Source organism: Gadus morhua, chromosome 4 (genome assembly GCF_902167405.1).
Source record: "Gadus morhua chromosome 4, gadMor3.0, whole genome shotgun sequence".
Taxonomy (NCBI): Eukaryota; Metazoa; Chordata; class Actinopteri; order Gadiformes; family Gadidae; genus Gadus; species Gadus morhua.
In genome coordinates, this window is record NC_044051.1 from 11,089,340 (window position 1) to 11,112,380 (window position 23,041).

Consider the following 23,041-nt stretch of genomic DNA (forward strand, 5'->3'; position numbering starts at 1 on the left):
TTTCATCTTCTGAATGCGTGTGAATATAGGATATGAATACATACATGTCTATTGACCTAAGATTCCCTCAGACCTCTGTTCACATTAGATATTACTTTAGCAATATTCATGTATAAATAATCATAAATAATAATAATAACTCATAAATAAACGCTTAATTCAATGATTGAATTGACTGGGAGTTGAACCCCCTCTGCCACTTGAGGATCCTGCCCCATTGGTCATCACTTCCTCTTAAACCTGTAAACGTTATGCAAACAAAGTTTCCCTTTCACCATACCCCTTGCCCTTCTCTTGGCTCCTGTTGCCCTCTCTCCCTCCTTGGTGCCAGTCCCTAATTGTAGACGGCAGTGGATGTTAGTTCCAGGGCTCCTGGGACTTAAAATGTCTCAGTGTTTTTTTTTTCACTCAAAGATTAAGCAGTTTTTCAACAGCATTCCAACATCGCCTAGCAACCTCTTGCTCAGGGAAGGGCTTTGTACTTGCTTCGTTTGGATTGTTGTTGTGCATACTTTTGCCCTCCACTCAATGCTAAAAACGAAGGAATGCATCAGAAGGGAGAAAGGGTTGAGTACAAATATGCAGATATTCTTCTCCCGAGGATCAAAGGAGGCGGTTCACTCTAGGATGTACACTCAGCGCCAGTCAGAGGATCTTTAGAAATATAACAACACAAACATGACCGACAATGTTTCATTAAACTAACAGCGAGCTGGGGAAATACCTTTATCGAGCCATCCCTTTGGTTCATCACAATTTTTCTTTGAATAATGAACTAATGCAAGAACCGGATGTCTTTAACGTTTATATTTTGTGTAAACTTCAGTTCTCCAAACTTCTCTTAAGAGTCTGATTATAAGTAATGTAATCAGGCATAACCTATTATTTTTCAGGATTGATAATGTTATTGATCTAGCTGGATACTTCTTGATGAAAATAAGTGTTGAGTTAGTCTATCTAAATGTACATGCAACAACCAAATGTAAACATTACAGACCGTTACGGTAGACTTTATGAACAGTAGGCGCGACGTTATTGAAATTATGCATTAACGACCATGACACTGTTAATGTAATACATTAATCATACCTAAAGTATGATGTGTGTACATCAAGTGCAACATAATCACTTTTATCTACGGTACCAGTACGACGCAGTATGTGCTACCCCTCATTCATGTCCATTCCCACATGTTTGGCCAGGTGTTCACTGTGACAGCGTATGTCCCGAGGGCCGCTGGGGCCCGAACTGTTCCCTCCTGTGTAACTGTAAGAACGGGGCCTCCTGTTCCCCGGACGAGGGGACCTGTGAATGCGCTCCAGGATTCAGAGGGACCACCTGCCAGAGGAGTAAGTCATATAAAGCCGACTCGGCGTGTAGAATACATGCATACCATGCATGCTCCCTGTAGGGGCTGTCAGCAGGATTTAAGAGCTGTGACCTGAGTGTCATTTGTTAGTAATGTTGTAGACATCCGTCCGCTAATAGTGAGGGAAATGCTCAGTGTGAATATCTGTTCTGGTTGACTGCATGCGTGTGTCTGAACGAGGCGATTTAGATTGTAAACAGATTGCAAACAGATCAGGATCTGATTGGTTTGGGGAATCCATCTTACCTGTCGACCACAGGTGTGCAAATGCTACACCTTTCAATGGGGGAGAAATGTAGGGAGGGAGGGAGCAGGGAGGGACATGCAGTTTTTTGGGGTTGCTTATTTTCTAAATCGTGCTTTCTTTACATTAAATTACATGACATGAAATTACAGAACCGTTTACTTAGCTGATGCTTTTGTCCAAAGCGACTTACAATAAGTGCATTAAACCTTAAAATACAACACTAAAAAATAAAATAATCATTTGAGTGCCTACCATTCATCAAATAAGCAAAGTGCTTCAAGTTCTGCATTTTCGAAACAAGAGGCAGAGAGGTGTTTTCTTCTTGCTATTTGTTTTTGCTCATGTAGCTAGTAGTACCATGATAGCATTATAATAGCACTAATCTCCTCTCCCTCCCCCTCCTCCCTCAGTCTGTTCCCCTGGTTACTACGGCCACCGCTGCAGCCAGGCCTGTCCTCAGTGTGTCCATAGCAACGGCCCGTGTCATCATGTGGCCGGCCTCTGTGACTGTCTGCCCGGCTTCAAAGGAGCGCTGTGTAACGAAGGTACGCGGACGTCGGCCAACATCACTTCGTGAGCTTCATTCATCCAGCGCCGAGGGACACATTGTGTATTTAAGATGTACAATGTAGTACACTGCACTGCACCACGCTACACTAGACTATACTATACTACACTACACAATGCTACACGACACTACACTACATTATACTCACAGTGCTCTGCTTTTAAACAATGCTGCTACACTATACTGCACTATACTCCACAATGCAACACTACCCTACAGGACACTATACTACACAATGCTATACTACACTACACTATACACCACCACGCTCTGCTATACTAAACTACTTTATTCCACAATGCTACACTGCACTAAACTACATTACACCTTACTTCACAATGCTTTACTACGCTACACTTCACAACACTACACTAAACAATGCTAAACTACACCATTGCTCCTTCATTGTTGAATATAAAACCAACCGATAGTTAGCTTGACCCTTTAGGCGGAGCCCAGTGTGCAACCGACTGACGTACGTCTCTCCCCCCCCCCCCAGTGTGTCCCAGCGGGCGCTACGGGAAGAGGTGTGCGTGGGGCTGTGGCTGCACCAACAACGGCACGTGCAACCCCATCGACGGCTCCTGCCAGTGCTACCCCGGCTGGATCGGAAGTGACTGCTCTCAGCGTGAGTCCCCCGTCACTCACCGCTTAGTCCCATTCAGACGGACAGGGGGGTACGGGTCAACACTGTGATGGGAAGGGAGGGGAATCCAGGCTTTGTCTAACACCTGTGTGGTGGTGTGGTGGTATCAATTAAGAGAGATCTGTCTCAACCCTTTCCTCTATGGTGTGTGTGTGTGTGGGTGTGTGTGTGTGTGTGTGTGTGTGTGTGTGTGTGTGTGTGTGTGTGTGTGTGTGTGTGTGTGTGTGTGTGTGTGTGTGTGTGTGTGTGTGTGTGTGTGTGTGTGTGTGTGTGTGCATCGAACTCTTATCCATAAGTGTTTGGTGGTAAAGGCATGTAAGCCTCGAATCTGTTACATTATCAATATTTCTCCCAAAATGTTTGGATCTTATTCTCCTTCTTTGTGAATTTGGATCCAAACAAAAGCATCTAACTGTGTGTGTGTGTGTGTGTGTGTGTGTGTGTGTGTGTGTGTGTGTGTGTGTGTGTGTGTGTGTGTGTGTGTGTGTGTGTGTGTGTGTGTGTGTGTGTGTGTGTGTGTGTGTGTGTGTGTGTGTCTCCCAGCTTGTCCCCCGGGGCAGTGGGGGCCAAACTGTATCCATACGTGCAACTGTCACAACGGGGCCTACTGCAGCGCATACGACGGGGAGTGCAAGTGTACTCCCGGCTGGACCGGCCTGTACTGCACACAACGTGGGTTACACACACACACACACACACACACACACAATCACACCTTCACACACATGGAGGCACGTAAGCACACACATATGCATACGTGCATGAACTCATACACATAGACGCACACGCAAAAATAAATAAAATAAGCACGTACACTCAAATACACACACACAATCGTTAATTAAAACAGAACTAAATTCAACTTAACTAAACTTTGTTTGAATATTGTAAGGTATAATGCATTCAATATTTTGGGGTGTTATATTTCGGGTAATAATAACAAGTACACAATATAAAAAAAAATGAGTACGTTTGAATATCTGTTGGATGTTTTCGATGAACGTCATTGTGATGCTTTGTCCTGTTTCATTTTCTATCAGGCTGTCCGTTGGGATTCTACGGCAAAGAGTGTTCTCAGCTCTGCCTGTGTAAGAACGGAGCCGACTGCGACCACATCCGGGGACAGTGCACCTGTCGAACGGGCTTCATGGGACACCACTGTGAACAGAGTCAGTACTGCCCTCCTTCCTCATAATAATAATACGGCTCTGAAGCCCAAAGCACACACAGCGCCACCTGTCGGGTCATACTTGTAGCGCAACCTAACAAATAAATACAATGATATTGTTTCAACAGAGCCGACCAAACATATCTTTCCGCTCTCTTCCTATAGAATAAAGTCTATTCAATTCAAAATCCTTATTTTGCGTGCGTCCCGACAACAAGTGTGCTTTGGGCTGAGCACATTAATTTGCACACGATCTCCAATTATCTTGAGGAAGGGTCTTCTTCCACATGACTTACGGTAATCATCCTTCTCTGTCCCCAGAGTGCCCCCCTGGCTCCTACGGCTACGGCTGTCGCCAGGTGTGTGACTGTCTCCACAACTCCAGCTGTGACCACATGACTGGAACGTGCTACTGCAACCCCGGCTGGAGGGGGGCCAGGTGTGACCAAGGTGGGCTTAAATGTTAGTAAAAAATGATAAAAGTCGCCGTGATGCAGAGTTTGTGAGGTGAAGTGCGGCCATCGCATTAAAAGTCGCCTGTTTCCATGGCGATGATATCCTAAGCGACTGAGCCTGGACAACGCATCCACACCCGCCAAATACCACGCGATTACATATCTTCTTTACGATGTTCTGCAATGTATAAATGGTTACACTGGTATCTTCATGACACTGATAAAAGATGATATCATTTTTGTATTTCTTTGTGAGATTATTTTATTTACACACTAACTTAGTCGTTCTCTGTCCCCGCTAGCCGGCCTGGTTGTCGTCGGCAACCTGAACAGCCTGACCAGCGCCGCCATGCCCGTGGACACGTACCAGATCGGAGCCATCGCCGGGATCATCGTCCTGGTGCTGTTGGTGATCTTCCTCCTGCTCCTCTTCATCATCTACAGAAAGAAGCTGAAGGGAAAAGAGTCCAGCATGCCGGCAGTCACCTACACACCGGCCTTGCCCATCTCTGCTGACTACGTCATGGCCGGTAGGTTCACCGACTATAAGCCTTGACCTTTTCCCACAACGATTTCAGAAAACATCCTACAACCAACCATTTTCATGACGGGTTTCTCCTCATCCAAATCATTCAAATATCGCGTGTTGTACTTTGTTTGATTCTCAAGACGCACAGCAAGCCGCGGCTCGTGAGGGACATCCCAGCAACTACTTCTCCAACCCGAGCTACCATACGCTCACTCAGTGTACCTTCCCCTCAAACAGCAGCCACCTCCCTCCTCCGTACGCAAAGGTAGGCCGCCCAAGTCCCTGGAGGACGGAAAGTGCTAGCTGTAATATCAAGCACAATCGCAAAGGCATCCTTTCGGATGTTTATAACGTTGACGGCACTAAAAACTCAATTGTGACGGCTCCGAGGAATTTTTCTTTTATCACTTTTATGAAATTATTAAAAAAAGATAGGTGACGCAGTCGGATGGCGCTATTCACGCAAATGTAGCAATTGTTGTGCTTTGTTGTGTACATCTCAGGCCGAGAATAGCCAGCTGTTTGTGACCTTGAAGGGTGCGGAACACAGAAAGAGGTCACCTTTAGCGGAACACACGGGCACCCTGCCCGCCGACTGGAAGCAGAGAGACTGCTTCAACGAGCTGGGTGAGAGGGAGTGCCCTGGATGTTATGCATTCAGGTTCACACGCACCATACCCACACAATACTTTGTGCATTAATCTCCTTGACATTTTCAGCTACTTATTGACCATTTCCCTTTTTATTCTTACAGGAGCATATGGAATTGACCGAAGATATGTCGGGAAATCATTACGAGGTATTGAATAATAACCAATAATAATGACCATAACAATGATAATTATAACGCTGATAATAATTATTACTATTATAAATAACTGTAACATAAATAATGAGAGAAACAATAACAATAGTTGCTGTGAATATCATCATCGGTACAAGCAGAATTCTGCGTGGTTGTTTCGAGCCGCTAACCGGTGTTTCCATGGCTGACTCAGATCTGGTGAAGGGGGAGCCGTACCACGCCAGCTCCAGCTCGCTCAACAGCTCGGAGAACCCCTACGCCACCATCAAGGACCCCCCGCTGCTGTGCCCCAAGAACAGCGAGTGCGGCTACGTGGAGATGAAGTCCCCGGCCAGGCGTGACTCGCCTTACGCCGAGATCAACTCCGGCCCCACCAACAGGAACGTGTACGAAGTCGGTGAGTGACCCGAGCAGAGGTTATGTTTGAAGGCTGATCAGAGGTTGTTCAGTGGGATTTCACGTCACAACGACCGCCGCCATTTTGGAAGAATTGTTAGTTATTATTGGTCATTGTTAAGTCATATATCCATGGGGATGTTTATAAAATATGGGTAGTTTACATGTATTTGTATAAATTAGTATAAAATTGTTCTATTCTTATTATGTATCTTCTTATTATGGCAAATATTAAGTTTCATTCTTGTGTTGAATTTTCAAATCTTAATTTCTTAAATTTCCCACCCATGATAACAAAAAAAAGCCTTGTCTTACCTATATATCTTCTTTTCTGTTTGTGTACAGAGCCCAGTGTAAGCACACTGTATTCTACGGAGAACAGCAACGGCCATGTTGTATTTGGTCAGGACCCGTACGATTTACCCAAAAACAGCCACATTCCCTGTCACTACGACCTCCTGCCCGCCAGAGAGGCGGAAAGCCCTAACCCTCCCCCGAAGGAGCGGGACAGCAAATGATATCACAGAAAGTATGGATGTGTTGTGCTGAAGCTTCCCTCTGCAAATTTTCCACTTTGCAGCAACACCCTTTAAACTTGCCTCGTTCTTTCATTACAGCATTGGTGTGTGTGTATGTGTGTGTGTGTGTGTGTGTGTGTGTGTGTGTGCGATTATGACTTTTGGTTTGAAATGGACGTACCATATGAATGTTGAATGAGTTAAGTTTGAGTATGCTGCTTATATAATATGATTAAGAGAAAATAATGAAGAAAGGGCAGTACGCACATCATATGTAACCAGTTTTTTACCAGTATTAAGATACAGCTTTAAAAACAAAATTTGGAGCAATTTCTTTGGTTATAATGGATACACATTAAATTATTTCAGTGTTTGAATACAATTATAGTTAAAGCGGCAGTGTGTAAAATAAGGGGAATCTAGCGGAACGGACTTGGCAGAAATGCAATATAAAAATCCTAACTATGTTCAATTAGTGTATAACCCAATCAAAATAAGAGTTGTGGTGTTTTTGTTACCTTAGACTGAGCCCTTATATCTACATCCTACAGACTGCACCTTTAACCAAATGTAGCAATATCAATTATATTTGAGGAATAACTTAATTTTAATAGTTTAAAATATTCCATGTTTCAAAACTTAAAGAATGAGATTTATGATAGTGGTTAGACTTAAATATGCCATGTGAATGGTAAATGCATTTAAGTTTCAGAACTTCTTTGTAGTTAAGAACATAAAAACAATTTAACACTATTAAATATTGTAAAACCATCATAAAATATATATCAGAAGTTAAAGACTAAGTGCCTTAATGATTCAATTGTTTTATTGCATTGTAGCCAATATGGTTGCCGGTTAACTTACTTATTTTTCATAATATTTTTCATAATAATTTATGTTTTTAAATGAAACAAGCCATAGTATGTTTTTCTTGTGCGTTCTAGTCCCTTAATGCTATGTACAAATACAGCACTAAAGAAAACCCCACATAATAGTGCAGTAAATAGTGAGGGAGGCATTTTTGTTTATGATAAAACGCCAAATATTAGTGCAAATAACTTTGCATCACTGTAGAGTTGACACAGTTGCCATTAAGGATTTTATTGTATTTTTAATTAAATGTTGACTTTATCCATAGGTTTTGACAAATGAAGGCAATAATACCACATGCATTTTTTCTTTTTTTATAATGCTTTACAGACAGTAATACATTGAATTACAAATATTTAAAACAATGATTTAAAGTGTGCTTAATGACACTGGTTAAAAAGTCACTAATTTTGATTGCACTGCCATTTCAACATATCTGATAAATGTATGCTTGAGCTGGACTTTGGCATTCTGTAAAATAGAAGTAGGATAATTGAAAATTCCTCCAAATGTTTTACACGCATACTCCTTGTAGTTTATGTGTAATTATGTTACATGAATTCTATATGTCTTTCAAAACATTCTCAATGGCTTAGAATAGCAAGTAGCATCATTAGACAGCCCCATTTGTTTTAATTAAGGTGTTAAATGTAAATAATGTATATAGGCACTTCCAAATATTGGAATGGATTTTGACATTAATGTAAAAAAAACATCATGCAGTGTCTTATGTTAACTGATGACATAAACAAATGTGTGGTTGTTGTACCGTTTGGGGAAAAGCAAGCCTTGTTAACAGGCAGATGTATACACAGTTCAACAGGTGAAATGTGCACTGCTCTGCCTTTTCATAGTTGCCTATAATTAGAACAGGTGGAAACATCTAACAGTAGTTAGAACAGTACCCCTCCCCATCATTCTGATTGTGAGTAGTACTTCTTGACTACTGTATTAGGTCACAACCATTAAATTCTCTTCTGATCCACTGGAACATGGTTCTCTTCGGTTTCTGAAAACTAATGGTTCATGAGCTGAGTTGTAAATAGTAGACAAACATACAGAACTGCTGACGGTTCTTTTTTAGCTTTATCTGCCTTGAAATGAATGGGATGGGATGAGTGGATGTGCACTTAGATTTGGTTTGTCTGCTCTCTCTGGTCTGAAGAATAAACAGCGTATAGAATATCAATCACGTCAGCAAGCGACCCCTCAGTCCGCTGAGAATCTTGGGAAAAGGCCAGAGAGGTCTAATAGATGTAATGAGCTACACCTGTGTTCACCTCTACTATTAGACCTCTGATGAAGGCCTAGGCTATGTTCAAATTGGCTCACTTGTTCCCTAATCCCTATATAGTGAACATTACATGCAACACTATTTAGGGTATAATTGTTTATTTGTACATTAGTTGTATAGCATGGCCAATGCTATACAACACTGCAATGTGCACTGTCAATATGTAGTGAGTATGCAGGCTGCGAAATCACCACAGTCCATTCCAATTGACGTTTCATTTTCCTTAATAGTAAATCTCTCAAATGACATCTGTGTACAATCAGCTGAAATGGAAATAACTGTTTCGTTCAGATAGCGGGAATCGTATGTTTGTATGTATATATTATGTTTATAAACAAAGACGTTGTTCATAAGGCGCAATAACACCACTTTGCCTCTTTATTCAATTGGATTTTAAGATACTTTAAGATACTTGTTTTGTATCTAATGTTTTACTCTGATACTTAGAGTAACTATTGATTCACGGATTCAAGGACTGATATACTACTTGTTATGTATTTGTAAGAAGAATTAACAAGCACCACAATCCAATATTTTCACGTTGGTTCTTGTTCTCCTCGTGTAAGGGGGATTGCTTATGGATTACACATCACATTACTAGCAATAAGGTTAAAGACATGTATAATGCTATAGCCACTACCACCACTTCTTTTATCTATGATGCATTTGCTTATTTTGTATTTTGTTTGTGTTTGTGTCAATGCTTTCGAATAAAATTTCATAAAGTGACAAAGGAAACTGTGTTTGTTCATTCTTTGTTGATATATTTTGAAATTCTATATTATGAACAAACTTTTACATTTACTGAGCATATGGGTCAGATCATGACGAATGATGCATGTATATAAAAAGTTTCATCCATATTGCACCTTCCTGGTTGAAATGGCCTGTTAAAATTCAAGCACTGATTAATGATTATAGCGCCACCTAAGGGCAATTCTGGCCCATCCTTAGTTGCATCCCTACTCGTTTTACGATTTAAGCCTCCCAATTTATCCAACTGTTTACCGTGTCGTTTTGGAGAAATGTCCGATTTTTTTTTTAATAATAGTACTAACGAAGAACCCCTAATCATATAATAATGAGTAGAACTACATGTATTTATACAAATAATAACGTTTTCATCGTAGCGGCAGACGGTTGCTAGGCGATAGGTGAAGCAACTGGCCGCACTAAAATGACGACAGCGGGGCAGACGTGGCAACACATCACGTCATCAAAGCACGCCTGCTGGTTGTTTCTCTCTGAACGAACAGGTGAGAGCTTCTTGGTTTTCATTCTCTAGTAACTATTAACATATATGAACACTGAGCAATCCGCATTGTTCGTCAGCTATTAGATTGTAGATTGAACCGTAGTGTGTTAGCATAATTGATTACTTTCAACGAAATGTTATACGACGTTAGGAGTGTGGTTAACATACTCATCGTAGTTATGAACCCGGTATCTTACATATAAGTTTTTATCTTATTGTTTATAGATTAAATAATTTGTTTTATATGGCCTTCAGCCCATATGCATAGAGCAGATACAACTAATTGATTAACGACCCTACATAACAACAGGCAAGGTTTTTTTGATGAAAGATAAGAATTGGTAGTGAATCGTCGGCTGAAGCTCTACTAGTGTAATAGTTATAGGTTCAAATCTCCAACCACGCAGGACCTGTGCAAAGCGGCGATTTTAAACGTGAACATCTAAATAATTCAAATATATCAATATTTAAGGGCTCCTTTAATCGTCATTTGATATTTTGTTCCTGAAGACATAGGAGGGGACTAAAATGATGGAAGAGAGTGGTATAGAGACTACTCCGCCTGCCAGCCCGATACCTTCCCTGAGCATGGCATCTCCAGTCAATCTCCCTCCACCAACTATCGGTAGGTGACTGACTCATTCACTCTCTACTCCAGCGGGGGAGTTGTTTCTCTGACGCTGCAAGAGCCATGTGTAACGTTAATTTTCTTATCCCAATCTCACATTGGATTTTCAAACATTGTTTCTGAGATAGTATCAGTCAAATTCTAGTAGTTCTACTTTCAATGCATTTTCAGCACTGCTGAAAACATTGTGGCTGGCGGAAATCCTTGATTATATGTTGGTATTGTGGAAATGTAGCCATGTTGCTCAGTTTCAGAAGATTTGTTTCTGATATTACATGACCCTGGCAAATCAGACATTTACTATTTAGAAGACGTTTTATCCAAAGTGACTGGCATTGAATTCTGTTATAGTTTAATGAGCTGGTAGCGGTTAGGCATCAAACCCAGTACCTTTTTTATTTAGAGAGGAGAGGGAGACCCAAGTGTTTCCTGCCCATATAGGATGGGAGGATGTATTCTAACATTTCTAAGTAATACAGAAATCGTTTTTATTATTTAGTTTGTCTTTAAATTGAATTAAAACGGTCGGTTTTTACTCAATTTGTGGTATTGTATGTCATCAGTTACGTTTCAGATGTAGGCTTATTTCACCCAAGTAATATAATTGGGACATTGATAGTGTTGTTTTAGCTGTTCAAGGCAGTGAGCTGTTCAAGCCTGGGAGGTGGCGACTTATTTTGCCCAGAATGGGAAAGATGACTAAGCTTCCTGACTCTCCCTGAAGGAACATTTACATAGTGGGACACTTGAATGTAGATTCATCTTCCTTAGGCTGTGTTATGAATGGAAAAGCCTGCGCGACCGCACTGCAAATAACTCTTTGCATGAAGCACAAATAGACTTCTCTCTGTAAATCGCCAAGGTGCTTGGCCAACAGCTGCTGTCCGACTGGTTTGTTGCTACATACTTAGCCAAGTTTTTTGCAATTGTACTGGTTAGCAGCAACTGACTCAGTTCAGGAAATCTATGAACAGGGTAGAATACGCTCTGGCAGCTTGTACTCAGCTGGGGTGGTACAGTTCTGCCCCTTACTGTAATATCCTACCTACTGGATATTTTTATCATCCTGTTTCTGGCATCTTTTAGATCGTATATTTTCTGATAAACTGTTTTTATACCCCATCAAATTAAAAGTAATGGGTGATATATAAAGGAAATGTATTAAAGTTGTTACTACAAACAATCTAACAATGTCTTGTCCCACACAGTATCTACTGTTCAATGTCCCTGTATCACTGAGAAGGTGTGTTTTTGTCTCTCGCAGGTCACATGACCCCCTTATCCCCTCCCGGCGCGTCCCCCGCCCCGGGCGTCCCACCGTACACATCGGCCACCTTCAGCAGCCCCCTGGCGTCCATGTCCTCCTCGGGCTACGCCTCCTCCCCCATGTCCGCCGCCTCCCAGTCCTTCAGCGGCCCCTTCGCTCCCCTCTCTCCGCCCTCCGTCCCGTCCCTGGGTCCTCCGAGCGGCCCGCCGCCCGCCGCCGCCGCCGCCGTCCTGTCGGCCCCTCCCGTCGGCCCGCCCACGTCGACCTTCTCCATGAGCGCGGGGTACGACATCACGCGGGGCCACGGCGGGCGGACCCCCCAGACCCCGTTGATGCCCACCTTCTCAAACCCGTCACCCATGCCAGGTGAGATGAAGATTTGGTGTGACAGGTGGTTCTCTACCCCCACTTGCTTGCGTGTATATATTTTTATATCTATTGTATATCATATGACCCTAACACTAAATGAATGAATACAACGATTTTTGGGCATTCACTTAAATGTTCCTGTTTAAAACAGGATAGAGAAATAATTTATGCTTACCTGCCCATTGTTTGCAATTAGGGCCTTCTAGGTCTAGCTACTGTCTTAAATACAACATATTCAGCAGTTGTAGGCCTTTCAACGGACAGTGGTTTCACATCTTGCATGGCGTTACAGTGGCCACTAGATGGCATTGTTCGTTCTTTAGTGAATGCTAACATTTGTGAGCGCTACTTTGTAGCTTGTGGCACTCCATTATGCAAAGCTAATATTTGTACCATGTGTCATTAGTCAAAACTGAAACTTTAATTAGATGATACTGTGGGTGGGTCTTCTAGATTCTTGGTATTAGGAAGATTAGAGGGGAGGGGGGGAAAGCTTTGGAGATATGTTTGGGTTTTCAATGTAATCAGTGTGAAATGGTTGTATTATTAGAGTAATGATTGTGTCAAAGAAGGCGTGAGAATGTTTTTCTGTAACTTTCTTTCCTTTTTGAGAATGCTATTTATGATCTATAATAAAATGATGCATCTAATATTCTGTTGTTGTTGTAGGAGTGGTCTCCAACCCCATGATGCAGCAGCCGCTGATGTCGGGAGGCATCGACGCAGGCTCGCCAATCACCTTCCCCGAGGAGCCTGAAGACCCCAGGGTCACCGTGGATACGGGCGCAGGCGGCGGCATCTGGGGGTTCTTCAAGGTACTGCGAGTCACAGTCAATGAACAGTCCTGGGTGCTGGTTGACCATCTTTCAATACCAATACACTTCCAATACCGCTAAAATGGGTTTGTTCCAGTACAATATTATTGCTTTCACCGGTATCTTACTTTTGGGTGTTCAAAGACAAAAGGGCAAGTGAAGCATTATGTTGCAAGAAAGAAAAGGAAACACAAATCAATGGCAGGTTGGGTTCAGTAGAGATGGTAGATTCCTTCTTCAGTCATAGTGAGTTAGACATATGTTATATGTCCCGGCAGGTTTTTCCGGGTTTTCCATGTGTTCACCTGGAGATGAGTTTATACCAACCATGGCCCTGAAGGGCTGCGATTTAGGATTAGTGTGGAAGTGTTTAAAGCTGCCAAGGGCCAGCCCTGAGGCATGGAATAGAACACACACACATGATGACTTCAGAGAACAGAAGCAACGACAAGATGTAGTTAATTATTTTTAAATTGAAAATCATTGTGATTTTTTTTAATTTTTGAATTGTTCTTGAAGATATCAAAACATTATATCCATATTGAAATTAGATATGGTGGTCACACATTTTACTTTTTGTTATCAGTTAAAGATCTGAGTTGAGGGCGGTCTCCCATGTAGATATTAGGTCACGGCTACTGTATTTACAAAAGGTGTTTTTCTTGCACTGCATTCTTTGGTTTCTATAGCTCTATACTAGTCTCATGTTTTAAAGAGGATGTAGGGCAGAAGGGAGCGAGATTTTGAAACTAAACAACATTACTCGGCTCATACGAAGGCGCATCCAACTCATCCATTTAACCTCAACTAAGCTTTATGAGAACGTGCTCGTAATGTATGGCCAAGATGACCAACTCTACGGTGGGATTCTGAGCCACAAATAACTTAAATCGTAGTTATATGTTATGCTCCAGTTATAAGTCATGTTCTTACCCCTATGTATTTATGTTTTCAGGGTGTGGCCGGTAACCCTATGGTTAAGCAGGTACTTGACCGGACTAAACACTCAGTGGAGTCCATGATCACGACGCTAGATCCTGGCATGGCGCCCTATATCAGTAAGTTCACCTTCCTTTGCATCCCTCTTGGTGTAGACAGTATTCTACACAGCCAGGCCAAGGACCATGTATTAATCATTCTATATATAATACAAACTAATATGACATTTTCCCCAAAGGTATGATACTATCCAACATGTTGTGCTGTAAAGTACTTAATGTAAAGTTCTTAATGGGGGGCTGGCAGTGCCAGGCACTGGGGTTCATTCAATCACGCCGGAGCAGGATACTGTAACCATACCTGCTGCTCCATTACAGGACGTCTGATTTCACTCTGTAAAAATCTCATCAGTAAAAATCGAGGCACTCAAACTGACTTCTTACTTAAGATGAGATCAACATTTTATCATTAAAACATCCGTCAATTTGGTCCGATGACTGAATTGAAACGCAAACAACATATACATGCACAACCTCTGTTCTGTCGCGGATTACAATGCCATCAATCCATTGCGTTCCGGACAGTTGCCAAGTGTGTTGGCGCCAAGTTCACAGCCAGCTCTAAATGCATGCGTCTCTGGTTTCAGGGTCTGGCGGGGACGTTGACATCGTGGTGACCTCGGACAAGGAGGTGAAGGTCGAGGCGGTGCGGGAAGCCTTCCAGGAGGTGTTTGGGATGGCTATGGTCACGGGGGAACCGGGACAGTCCAACATCGCCCCCCAGCCGGTGGGCTATGCGGCTGGCGTAAAGGTCAGTTTGGGTGCTCAATAGTTTTCATCCTTTTCTGCTTATTTCCTGTCCTGACCACGGACGGCATCACTCACTTGGGTTTTGTCTCTCTGTGTGACTGCTTTGTCGATGCCTGAATATAATTCAGGAAATGTCTGACGCTGCTTAGCAAAATTCCTGGTTCAGTATGGAAAGTGAAGCTAAGCTTTTCTGATCCTCCGCACTTAAGCAGCAGACCAATGCAAAGCCGAGCTCCTTTCTTTTTTCTGAGTTCTTATCTGTGTGAAACCGGAGATGCAACTTTGAAGACATTTAGCCATGCGACTCCATTTTGTCTGTCAAAGTGCCCGAAGTGGTGGTGTGGAGTGTTTTGGCTACAAAGAGATCCTGATAAAGAGCAGAGCTTCTGCTTCAGTCTCCCGGTCTCACAAAAATCCCTTTGTTACATAAACACAACATTGACCATATCCTATCAAATCTAATCTTCAATATATTTTGTTTTACTATTGGACATGCATTCTTGGAAATGCTTTGGATACAAAGGATATTAAACCTGAGGGCTACACACCACAATGTTCCCCAGTGTTTGTCCCAACATACTGTATCTCTTGGGTTCCGTCTTTCATGCCATTTCCATTTCAGTCTTTCATGTTGAAATAACTAAAGATATCAACATAATCGTTTGTTGAATACGATTTTTCAGACAAAATATAAAATACGTAGTGATACAAAGTTTGACTTTTTAGAAAGCTGTTCATGCTCGTCATAAGTAAATCCTACGTATCAGCTTTGCCAATTAAAACGACTAACGCCGGGATCTGATTACACAACATTTGTCTCTCATGGTGGTCACTGTGTCAAATTATTTCGATTTAGGTCATCAATACATAGTTGTGTCTGGATCATACTACACATTTGACCGATATCGGAGGCTATAAGGTTTAATTTATCATCGTCCATAACTTGCGTAAGAGAGGTCAGACAATGCCTGAACAGTCCAAAATGTGTTCGCTCTAGTCTTTACATCTGGACAGCTGGGGACCATGTCACGCAACACGGGGCACCACAGCCTGATCGATGTTTCCAATGCTCATGATTGCACGCGCGGCTGGATGTATGCCTCAGATGGACAATGATGTGGAAAACGGGGGAAAGATTTAGTGAACGGCTGTTGCATCCATTGGTTTGTTTTCTTCTGAATCGGAGGTGTCGGCTCTCACTCACGCAACACTCACTCACTCACTCTCTCAATCACTCTCTCACTCCCTCTCTCACTCCCTCTCTCTCCCTATAGGGGGCCCAGGAGCGCATCGACAGCCTGCGACGGACGGGGGTCATCCATGAGAAGCAGCCGGTGGTGTCTGTGGAGAACTTCATCGCTGAACTCTTCCCAGACAAGTACGATCCCATACGTCTGTATTATTAACCCCCTAAGGGAATCTCTGCCGTTCCTGCAGCCAGTGGACTTGATATACATGGAAAGTGCAAGGTCAGGGCTGAATAAAAATTCAATTGGATAAACAATGTATGCAGGTATGGTTGGCTATTTGGGTTGGGTGAGTAACAGAATAAAGGATAGGATAAACTAGACAATACATTTAAATATCGCACTTTGACTGTATGTACACACAGCTTTTTTGTGCGTTTGTAAACGTAGTGCATTGCAGTAATTCGTTTCAGAGAGAATGGTTGAGCTTCTGGGACACTTGCGATGCACACGCCACGGTGTGCATCGCAACTCTCATGCTTCAATAATCGATTGTAATGCTCCTGCACAACGATATTACTAGCAGCTAAGCAGTTAACACTAAGAGAAGAGAACGTATCATGAATTGACAACTGTTTATTTATTATGTTCAACATATTCAACAGTGTGTGAGTGTTGAAGCCAATTTTTAACCATAGAAAAATATTGTTTTACAAACTCTTGATCGTCTCTTTTTATCGGCCTTGATGGAAACCACCAATAAAACCATTTCGAACGAATATCAGTGGACATTGACCGGACACTTATTTGAAGGGAGAGGGAGTGATGGAGAGAGAGGGATAACGCCTCAGATGCAGAAGAATAGCAAATAATCGACCAGAAACTCCATCCCAGACTCTTGGTTCTCTTGTTATCTAATATGGACGAGGGGCCTCTGTTCTGCAGCAGACCCATCCCTCTGTTAAAGTTAGAGCCTAGAAGTTTTAGTTGCTCATGCCTGTGCGATTACAGATCATCATATGCAATTATTCAGTTATAGCGGAAGTGTTTTCACCTGTGGCCATTATGTTCCGGCTTAGGGTCGGCTTAGCTCAGGAGGTGGAGCAGTTGTCTTGAAAGTGTTGATGTGTCCCTGAGCAAGATACTTAACCCTAACTGCTCCTGACGAGCTGGCTGTCGCCTTGCATGGTCAGTGTTTCCCCCAGTAAATGTCTTAGTCAAGGTGGTCAAGGAGCGGGGGGGGGGGGGGGGGGGGGTCTCCCTGGTTAAATTCAATTAAAAAAGCTTGATGTCACGACCATTGTTGTGTTGTTGTGAACACCGATGCATTATTGATCTTTATTTTTACACCTGATGGAAGTATGTTTTCTTTCCCTACGAGAGTTTTCTACTTTGTTAATGCATAATAATTAAAAAAAAAAAAAAAAAAAAAATTGATAATTTCTTTTATTTATTTTATATACATTGGTAGTCAAGGCGGGGCCCTATTGTTGATAAGGCGGCCGCCTTAACAACACAGTGCTGGGGGAAACACTGATGGTTGACTCTGCCGTCGGTGTGTCAATGTGTGTATTAACCGATGTACGTCGCTTTGTATAAAAGCGTCCGCTAAATGACCTAATTGTAAATTGTAATTGTAATGTTCCTCTCTCTCTCTCATCAGATGGTTCGACATCGGCTGTTTGATCCTCGAGGACCCCGGTCTCGGGGTTCGCTTGGAGATGTTCACCCAGGCCACCCCTCTTGCCCTGGAATACGTTCAGCAGGTAATGACCGTGGGCTCATATCAGGACCTTTGTGTGTGTGTGTGTTTGTGTCCGAAAGTGTGTGCGTTTGTTCGTTCTGATCAAATGCAAAGCATATCCGGATTTGCATTCCACATGTAAATAAAGTCAAATGATTGTATGTTTTGGTCACGTTATCTTGCCATTTTAACCTGAAATGTTATCATTACAACGTAATGTTATCAGCAACAACAAAATGTATTGTTAATAAAAAATCGCAGCAGGAGAAATCGGCGAAACATGTGAGAAGATGAGTGATTAACAGGGCAGATTGGTTTTGCAGTCATTGACCCCAAACTGTGGAACGAACTCCCTCTTCATGTCAGGCTAACCCCTTCAGGGCCCATCTTCAAATCCCTCCTAAAAACTCAGTTATGTTCTCTTGCGATAACTCCATATAAGTTATATTATTGTCTTGTGTGTCCCTTTTTGTGCTTTTTTAATTTGTTTGTTTTATAACTAGATGGTCGAATAGTACAGCACTTTGTTCAACTGTTGTTGTTTTTAAAGTCCTCTATAATGAACTTGAACATACAAAAAAAAAAAAAACGTTTTCTCATTTCTGAATCGTTCCAGGCCCAGTCGCTGACCCCGCCCGACTACAGCCTGCGCTGGTCGGGCCTGCTGGTGACGGTGGGGGAGGTGCTGGAGCGCAACATGCCCAACGTCAGCCACACGGACTGGCACCAGGCCGTCACAGGTATGTCCCGGAGACAGATGATCCAGAGCACGGCCCGGGCCCTGGCCGGCATGTACAAACAGAAGCTCCCCGGCGGAGCTCACTGAATCTCCCCACCACCACTTCCACCACCTCCACCATCACCACCCCCCCCTCCTAAGACATCCCAGTTAATGGGAGGAGGAGGAGGAGGAGGAGGAGGAGGAGGAGGAGGGGTGGGGGGAGAATGGTTTTGGACAGTTACCGTTTATTGCCCAGTTTCTCTACTCTGTGTCCTTATGATGCAAAGCCATATGCACATTTATCGTATTCTGTTTTTATTGATTTGACGTGTCGACAAAGTCAACGTAATTACAAATGAATGCCAAAATATCTTTTTTTTCTTTTTTTGAGATAAACGTGTTGTTCTGGAATCTTTTTCATATGACTTCTTTTTCATTGTTCGACCAAACCTCTTTGGTTGTGTGTCTGTTCATTTTTCTCCACTTTTCTATGTACTCTCCTCTGCTGCAGTCCTGTCTCCTGTCAATAAATGCCTTATGTTTTCCCCAGTTGTTGAAACATTTCACAGGAGCTTTTATAGTGTTTACCCTTCCCTCCTGCCGCAGTTATGTGTGGTACCATGAAATGATAAGCCCCGCCCCCATCCCCTCAGGACCACTCTGGTTGCTGTTGTGGACGGTAACCATGGCAGCACTCATCATGGGTTTCAGACCCATGATGCTCCCCTTATTGAGGTGTTTGACCGTGTCAATCAAATGTCAAATTCTAAATGCATTTATACATTGATAAGTTACATGAACAAAAATAAAAGGCAGTGCATCTAATGGGTATGGAGTTTAGATTTAGTTGTAATCAGTGTTGCAAGTCTTAGTCTTAACTGATCTTAAGCATTACTGGGAACGTTTTCTTGAACTAATGATTATAACTCAATTGTGGGCATCCAATTGGTAACTGATTACAATTGTTGCCTTGTAGTTTGCATTCAGTAGCTGTCTCCTGATTGATTTATAAGTTGCCAATTAGCGCAAATCTTTTACTGATAAGATGTGTTGCTGTAACCTGATAAGACTGCATTTATTGCGCTGTTGATTAGCGATGTCAGCCATTGAAGAAATGTGTATAATTGATTTGGAAATGGAAAGGATTTAAAGTCGCAATGTGTAACATTGAGCCCCTTCTAGTTAGTATGCGGGAGACCTTCAGAATTAAAAAAAACGAATTAACAGTGCTCTCTAAATTCTAAATGGCTGTGCGACATAAACTAGCGTAGCTTGGCTGGTTGGGTTGCTTGAGTAGGAGAGGTTATGGGAGTGGGAGGGGTTATGGGAGTGGGCGGGGTTATGGGAGTGGGCGGGGTTATGGGAGTGGGCGGGGTTATGTGAGTGGGCGGGGTTATGTGAGTGGGATGGGTTATGGGGGTGGGCGGGGTTATGTGAGTGGGATGGGTTATGGGGGTGTTGATGGTAAGATTCTTGTAAACAAATAAGGTTAAGGGATGGCTATCATTTATTATTTGTAGAACATATCGCTGATGCGATTATTATTACGACTTTATTGATTGATTGAACATTATTGATAACAATCAATCGGCACACATTAAAGATGTGACCAGGTAATCTTAGGCTACGAGCCAGTTGAAATGTTACACATTGCGACTTTTAAGTTTCATTATTTCTGGCCAGTAACTTGTGGTTGTGTTTATGCATATATTTAGGGTCCTAAGAGGGCATAAGAACATCAATTCATTCATCATTTTTTTTTAATTGTTATTTAGAAATATTTTGAAGATATTTATTTATCAAATCAATAATCCACCCTTTTTGAACGGGAGCCCTTCAGCTGAACTTACTGCCAAAACCAGGGCCCAGGAGAAAATGACTTATGGCAGGAGCAAATTTTACACATTTTAGGAATTCCCCGTTTTAAAATCACTGAAATATCGCTTATATTTTCAAATGCATTAAAAGAAAATCAGGTCAATGTATTGGAAGAAAAACTGATTCTTATGAAGATTGTCTGTTGCCTTTTTTAATACAAATAAAGTTTTAATGCTGACTCGTATTGGTACTGAAATTGTTTTATAGATTTCTAGCCATTTCTATAACAATGCTTAGCAGAATATTGATGCATGATGATCAAATTTGCCACTGCCATTACCAAATGAGTCATGTCAGGTCCTCTAACACAATGCTCCATAGAAGCTAACATTTATAGGCTGCTTCCATCATCAGCCACAAGTATACTATGCACCTATACAAAGTCACCTTGTTCCAGGGTGTTCTCTGAAATGGGAAGCTTGAAATATGCGCTACAGACCTTTTTCACAGTGTCATTTTATGACTAACACAGGTTTCGCTAATAACATTAATTATGGGTCTCCACGTTTTATGCATGTTGCAACAGCTATGAGTGAACCTGTTACTAAGTCTGTGCATAGTAACAACTTTACAACGTAATATGATCGCTTCAACGTTTTTATTCCTATATTTGCGTCATTTTATGACTAACACAGGTTTCGCTAATAACATTAATTATGGGTCTCCACGTTTTATGCATGTTGCAACAGCTATGAGTGAACCTGTTACTAAGTCTGTGCATAGTAACAACTTTACAACGTAATATGATCGCTTCAACGTTTTTATTCCTATATTTGCGACATTTACATTGCATTTACATTTACATTATTGTAAATATACTTGCATGTGTAATACATCTCTACTCCTTTAGAGCATAAAGGCTTACTGTAAATACAAAAAATCCAATCCACTAGAGGGAGATTGACACCATTAAATAATCAGGCAGAAATGATGTTCCCTTTAAACCCTTTTTTTTTTACTTACATGGATGCTCTATGCCCTAGCGTAGCCTTCCTTTTGGGGTGTGCCAAAGATCATGATGGTGATGTGGTGATTTGATGGACATGACGCTAACCCTATGGGAATATGCCCTGACATAAACACCAGAACACAGAGCTCTTCATCACCATCAATATTTATGTCTTATTGTTTACTGTAATGCCCCGTTTGACTCATTCTCTCAGGCTTCAATAGCAAGTTAAATGTTAGTCCGTCTTGCCTTTGTGTGCGATCACAACAAACACCAGTAGCTGATCGTATACCCTGCAAAGTTTCCATTCTAGTGGTTGGTTTTTACTGTTCTACTGCTGTTCTACTAGCCTTCTATTAAATTAATGTGGTTTGGGTGGTCGATTTGTGCACATATCTATAAAAAGATTAATATCTTCCTAGTTAGGTAGAACCATAAAGTATGTATTGTAAACCGAGATGTTTACTTTTCTAACCTTTACTAGTTTATTGTAAGGCACTTAAAACGTGATATGGAGGATTACAAAACCAACCACAACCAAGATCTTTTCCCCAATTGGAGGAACTATTGCAAGGATGGATATGTAACATTTAAAAGTAAATATTTAACGGATGAATAAACTTACTTTTATCATTTTTTTAGATTATGCACTATCCTTGAATGAGATGCCTCTCAATTGGGTGATTAAATTATAACATTGCCTATCTCCATCATGAGTCTAATTGGCTTTTATACTGTATATAAAATATATTTTGAAACACATTGGGAGCCTTCAGTCGGTCTGATAGAGCTTGGTTTCCTGATTATCACCGTCACCTAGCGCAGTAACTGATAAATAAACCATTCATATGTTTGCCCTGCACATCCCACCAGACATGATTAAATGTTGCAGCCACTTCAAAATCTACAAGTGTAGTTGTCACATACCTTCACAATGTGTTACTATGCAGGGGGAGCCTCGAACTTTCAGAAGTGGGTCCTACTTACCCGCCATTTTTACGCTGTAACACCTTGGCAGATGCTTAGCTAAGAAGTTCTTTTTTTATATATATATAAATATCTAAAAATCACAAATCTGGTCAAATGTGATTGGAGTTGTTTCTGAAATTAACCTTCATTTTCTCAGCTTCCATTAATATATCCTTTCCCCCCATTTCAACATACATCAAATAGAATAGCGTTATAGTACAAAATACATTAAGTATACACATTAACTTGAATTAGCAATACGACTAAATGTTCTGCCAATTTCCCAATGCAGGCTATCTATTATTTTCTGGAGCAGCTTCAGTCCAATGGGCAAGAATAAATATTTCCACCTGCACTATATTTGTGATGGCAACCCACTTGCTTTGTGTTAACAATCCATCTGTAAAAAGTGAGTGTAAACACATTGCTGCTGAAACACCTCCCAACATAAAGGTTCACTTTCCTCCCAGTGTATCTACAGTTAATCATTTGCCAGACTCTTCATCTTTCATTTCAGGGTACTCAATCCTGATAACACTTTATTCCAACAGCAGCATTTTGAATCAAATGGAAAACATTTGCAACATACTGTGGCTTATCAAGTGTGTAAGACACAGGACTGTGATGCTGCGTCGGTTCTTTGTTT

At 41.7% G+C, this 23,041-nt stretch overlaps 2 protein-coding genes across 2 annotated transcripts in view; both read left to right on the plus strand.

Moving 5' to 3' along the window:
* megf10 (multiple EGF-like-domains 10) overlaps nt 1-9,596 on the plus strand; it is a 32,905-nt gene extending 23,309 nt beyond the window's left edge. The window contains exons 14-25 of the mRNA XM_030355205.1: nt 1,203-1,349; nt 2,027-2,161; nt 2,684-2,812; nt 3,374-3,502; nt 3,871-3,999; nt 4,320-4,448; nt 4,756-4,983; nt 5,123-5,247; nt 5,486-5,609; nt 5,737-5,781; nt 5,981-6,184; nt 6,529-9,596. Coding sequence (XP_030211065.1) covers nt 1,203-1,349; nt 2,027-2,161; nt 2,684-2,812; nt 3,374-3,502; nt 3,871-3,999; nt 4,320-4,448; nt 4,756-4,983; nt 5,123-5,247; nt 5,486-5,609; nt 5,737-5,781; nt 5,981-6,184; nt 6,529-6,701 — 1,697 coding nt within the window. The 3' untranslated portion in view covers nt 6,702-9,596. The remainder of the gene's footprint in view (nt 1-1,202; nt 1,350-2,026; nt 2,162-2,683; nt 2,813-3,373; nt 3,503-3,870; nt 4,000-4,319; nt 4,449-4,755; nt 4,984-5,122; nt 5,248-5,485; nt 5,610-5,736; nt 5,782-5,980; nt 6,185-6,528) is intronic.
* A 463-nt stretch (nt 9,597-10,059) lies between these two features.
* Nucleotides 10,060-19,148, plus strand: prrc1 (proline-rich coiled-coil 1). Its single transcript, XM_030354355.1, has 9 exons — nt 10,060-10,121; nt 10,631-10,745; nt 12,013-12,381; nt 13,054-13,199; nt 14,155-14,257; nt 14,785-14,948; nt 16,222-16,325; nt 17,798-17,900; nt 18,495-19,148. The coding sequence occupies exons 2-9, from the start codon at nt 10,649-10,651 to the stop codon at nt 18,702-18,704; spliced, it is 1,296 nt and encodes a 431-aa protein (XP_030210215.1). The 5' UTR covers nt 10,060-10,121; nt 10,631-10,648; the 3' UTR covers nt 18,705-19,148.
* The last annotated feature ends 3,893 nt before the right edge of the window (nt 19,149-23,041 follow it).

Coding starts and splice junctions, on each gene's coding strand:
- prrc1 (XM_030354355.1), top strand. CDS start 10,649: ATGATGGAAGAGAGTGGTATAGAGACTACTCCGCCTGCCAGCCCGATA. Junction 13,200..14,154: donor GCATCTGGGGGTTCTTCAAG/GTACTGCGAGTC, acceptor TTATGTTTTCAG/GGTGTGGCCGGTAACCCTAT. Junction 14,949..16,221: donor GCTATGCGGCTGGCGTAAAG/GTCAGTTTGGGT, acceptor CTCTCCCTATAG/GGGGCCCAGGAGCGCATCGA.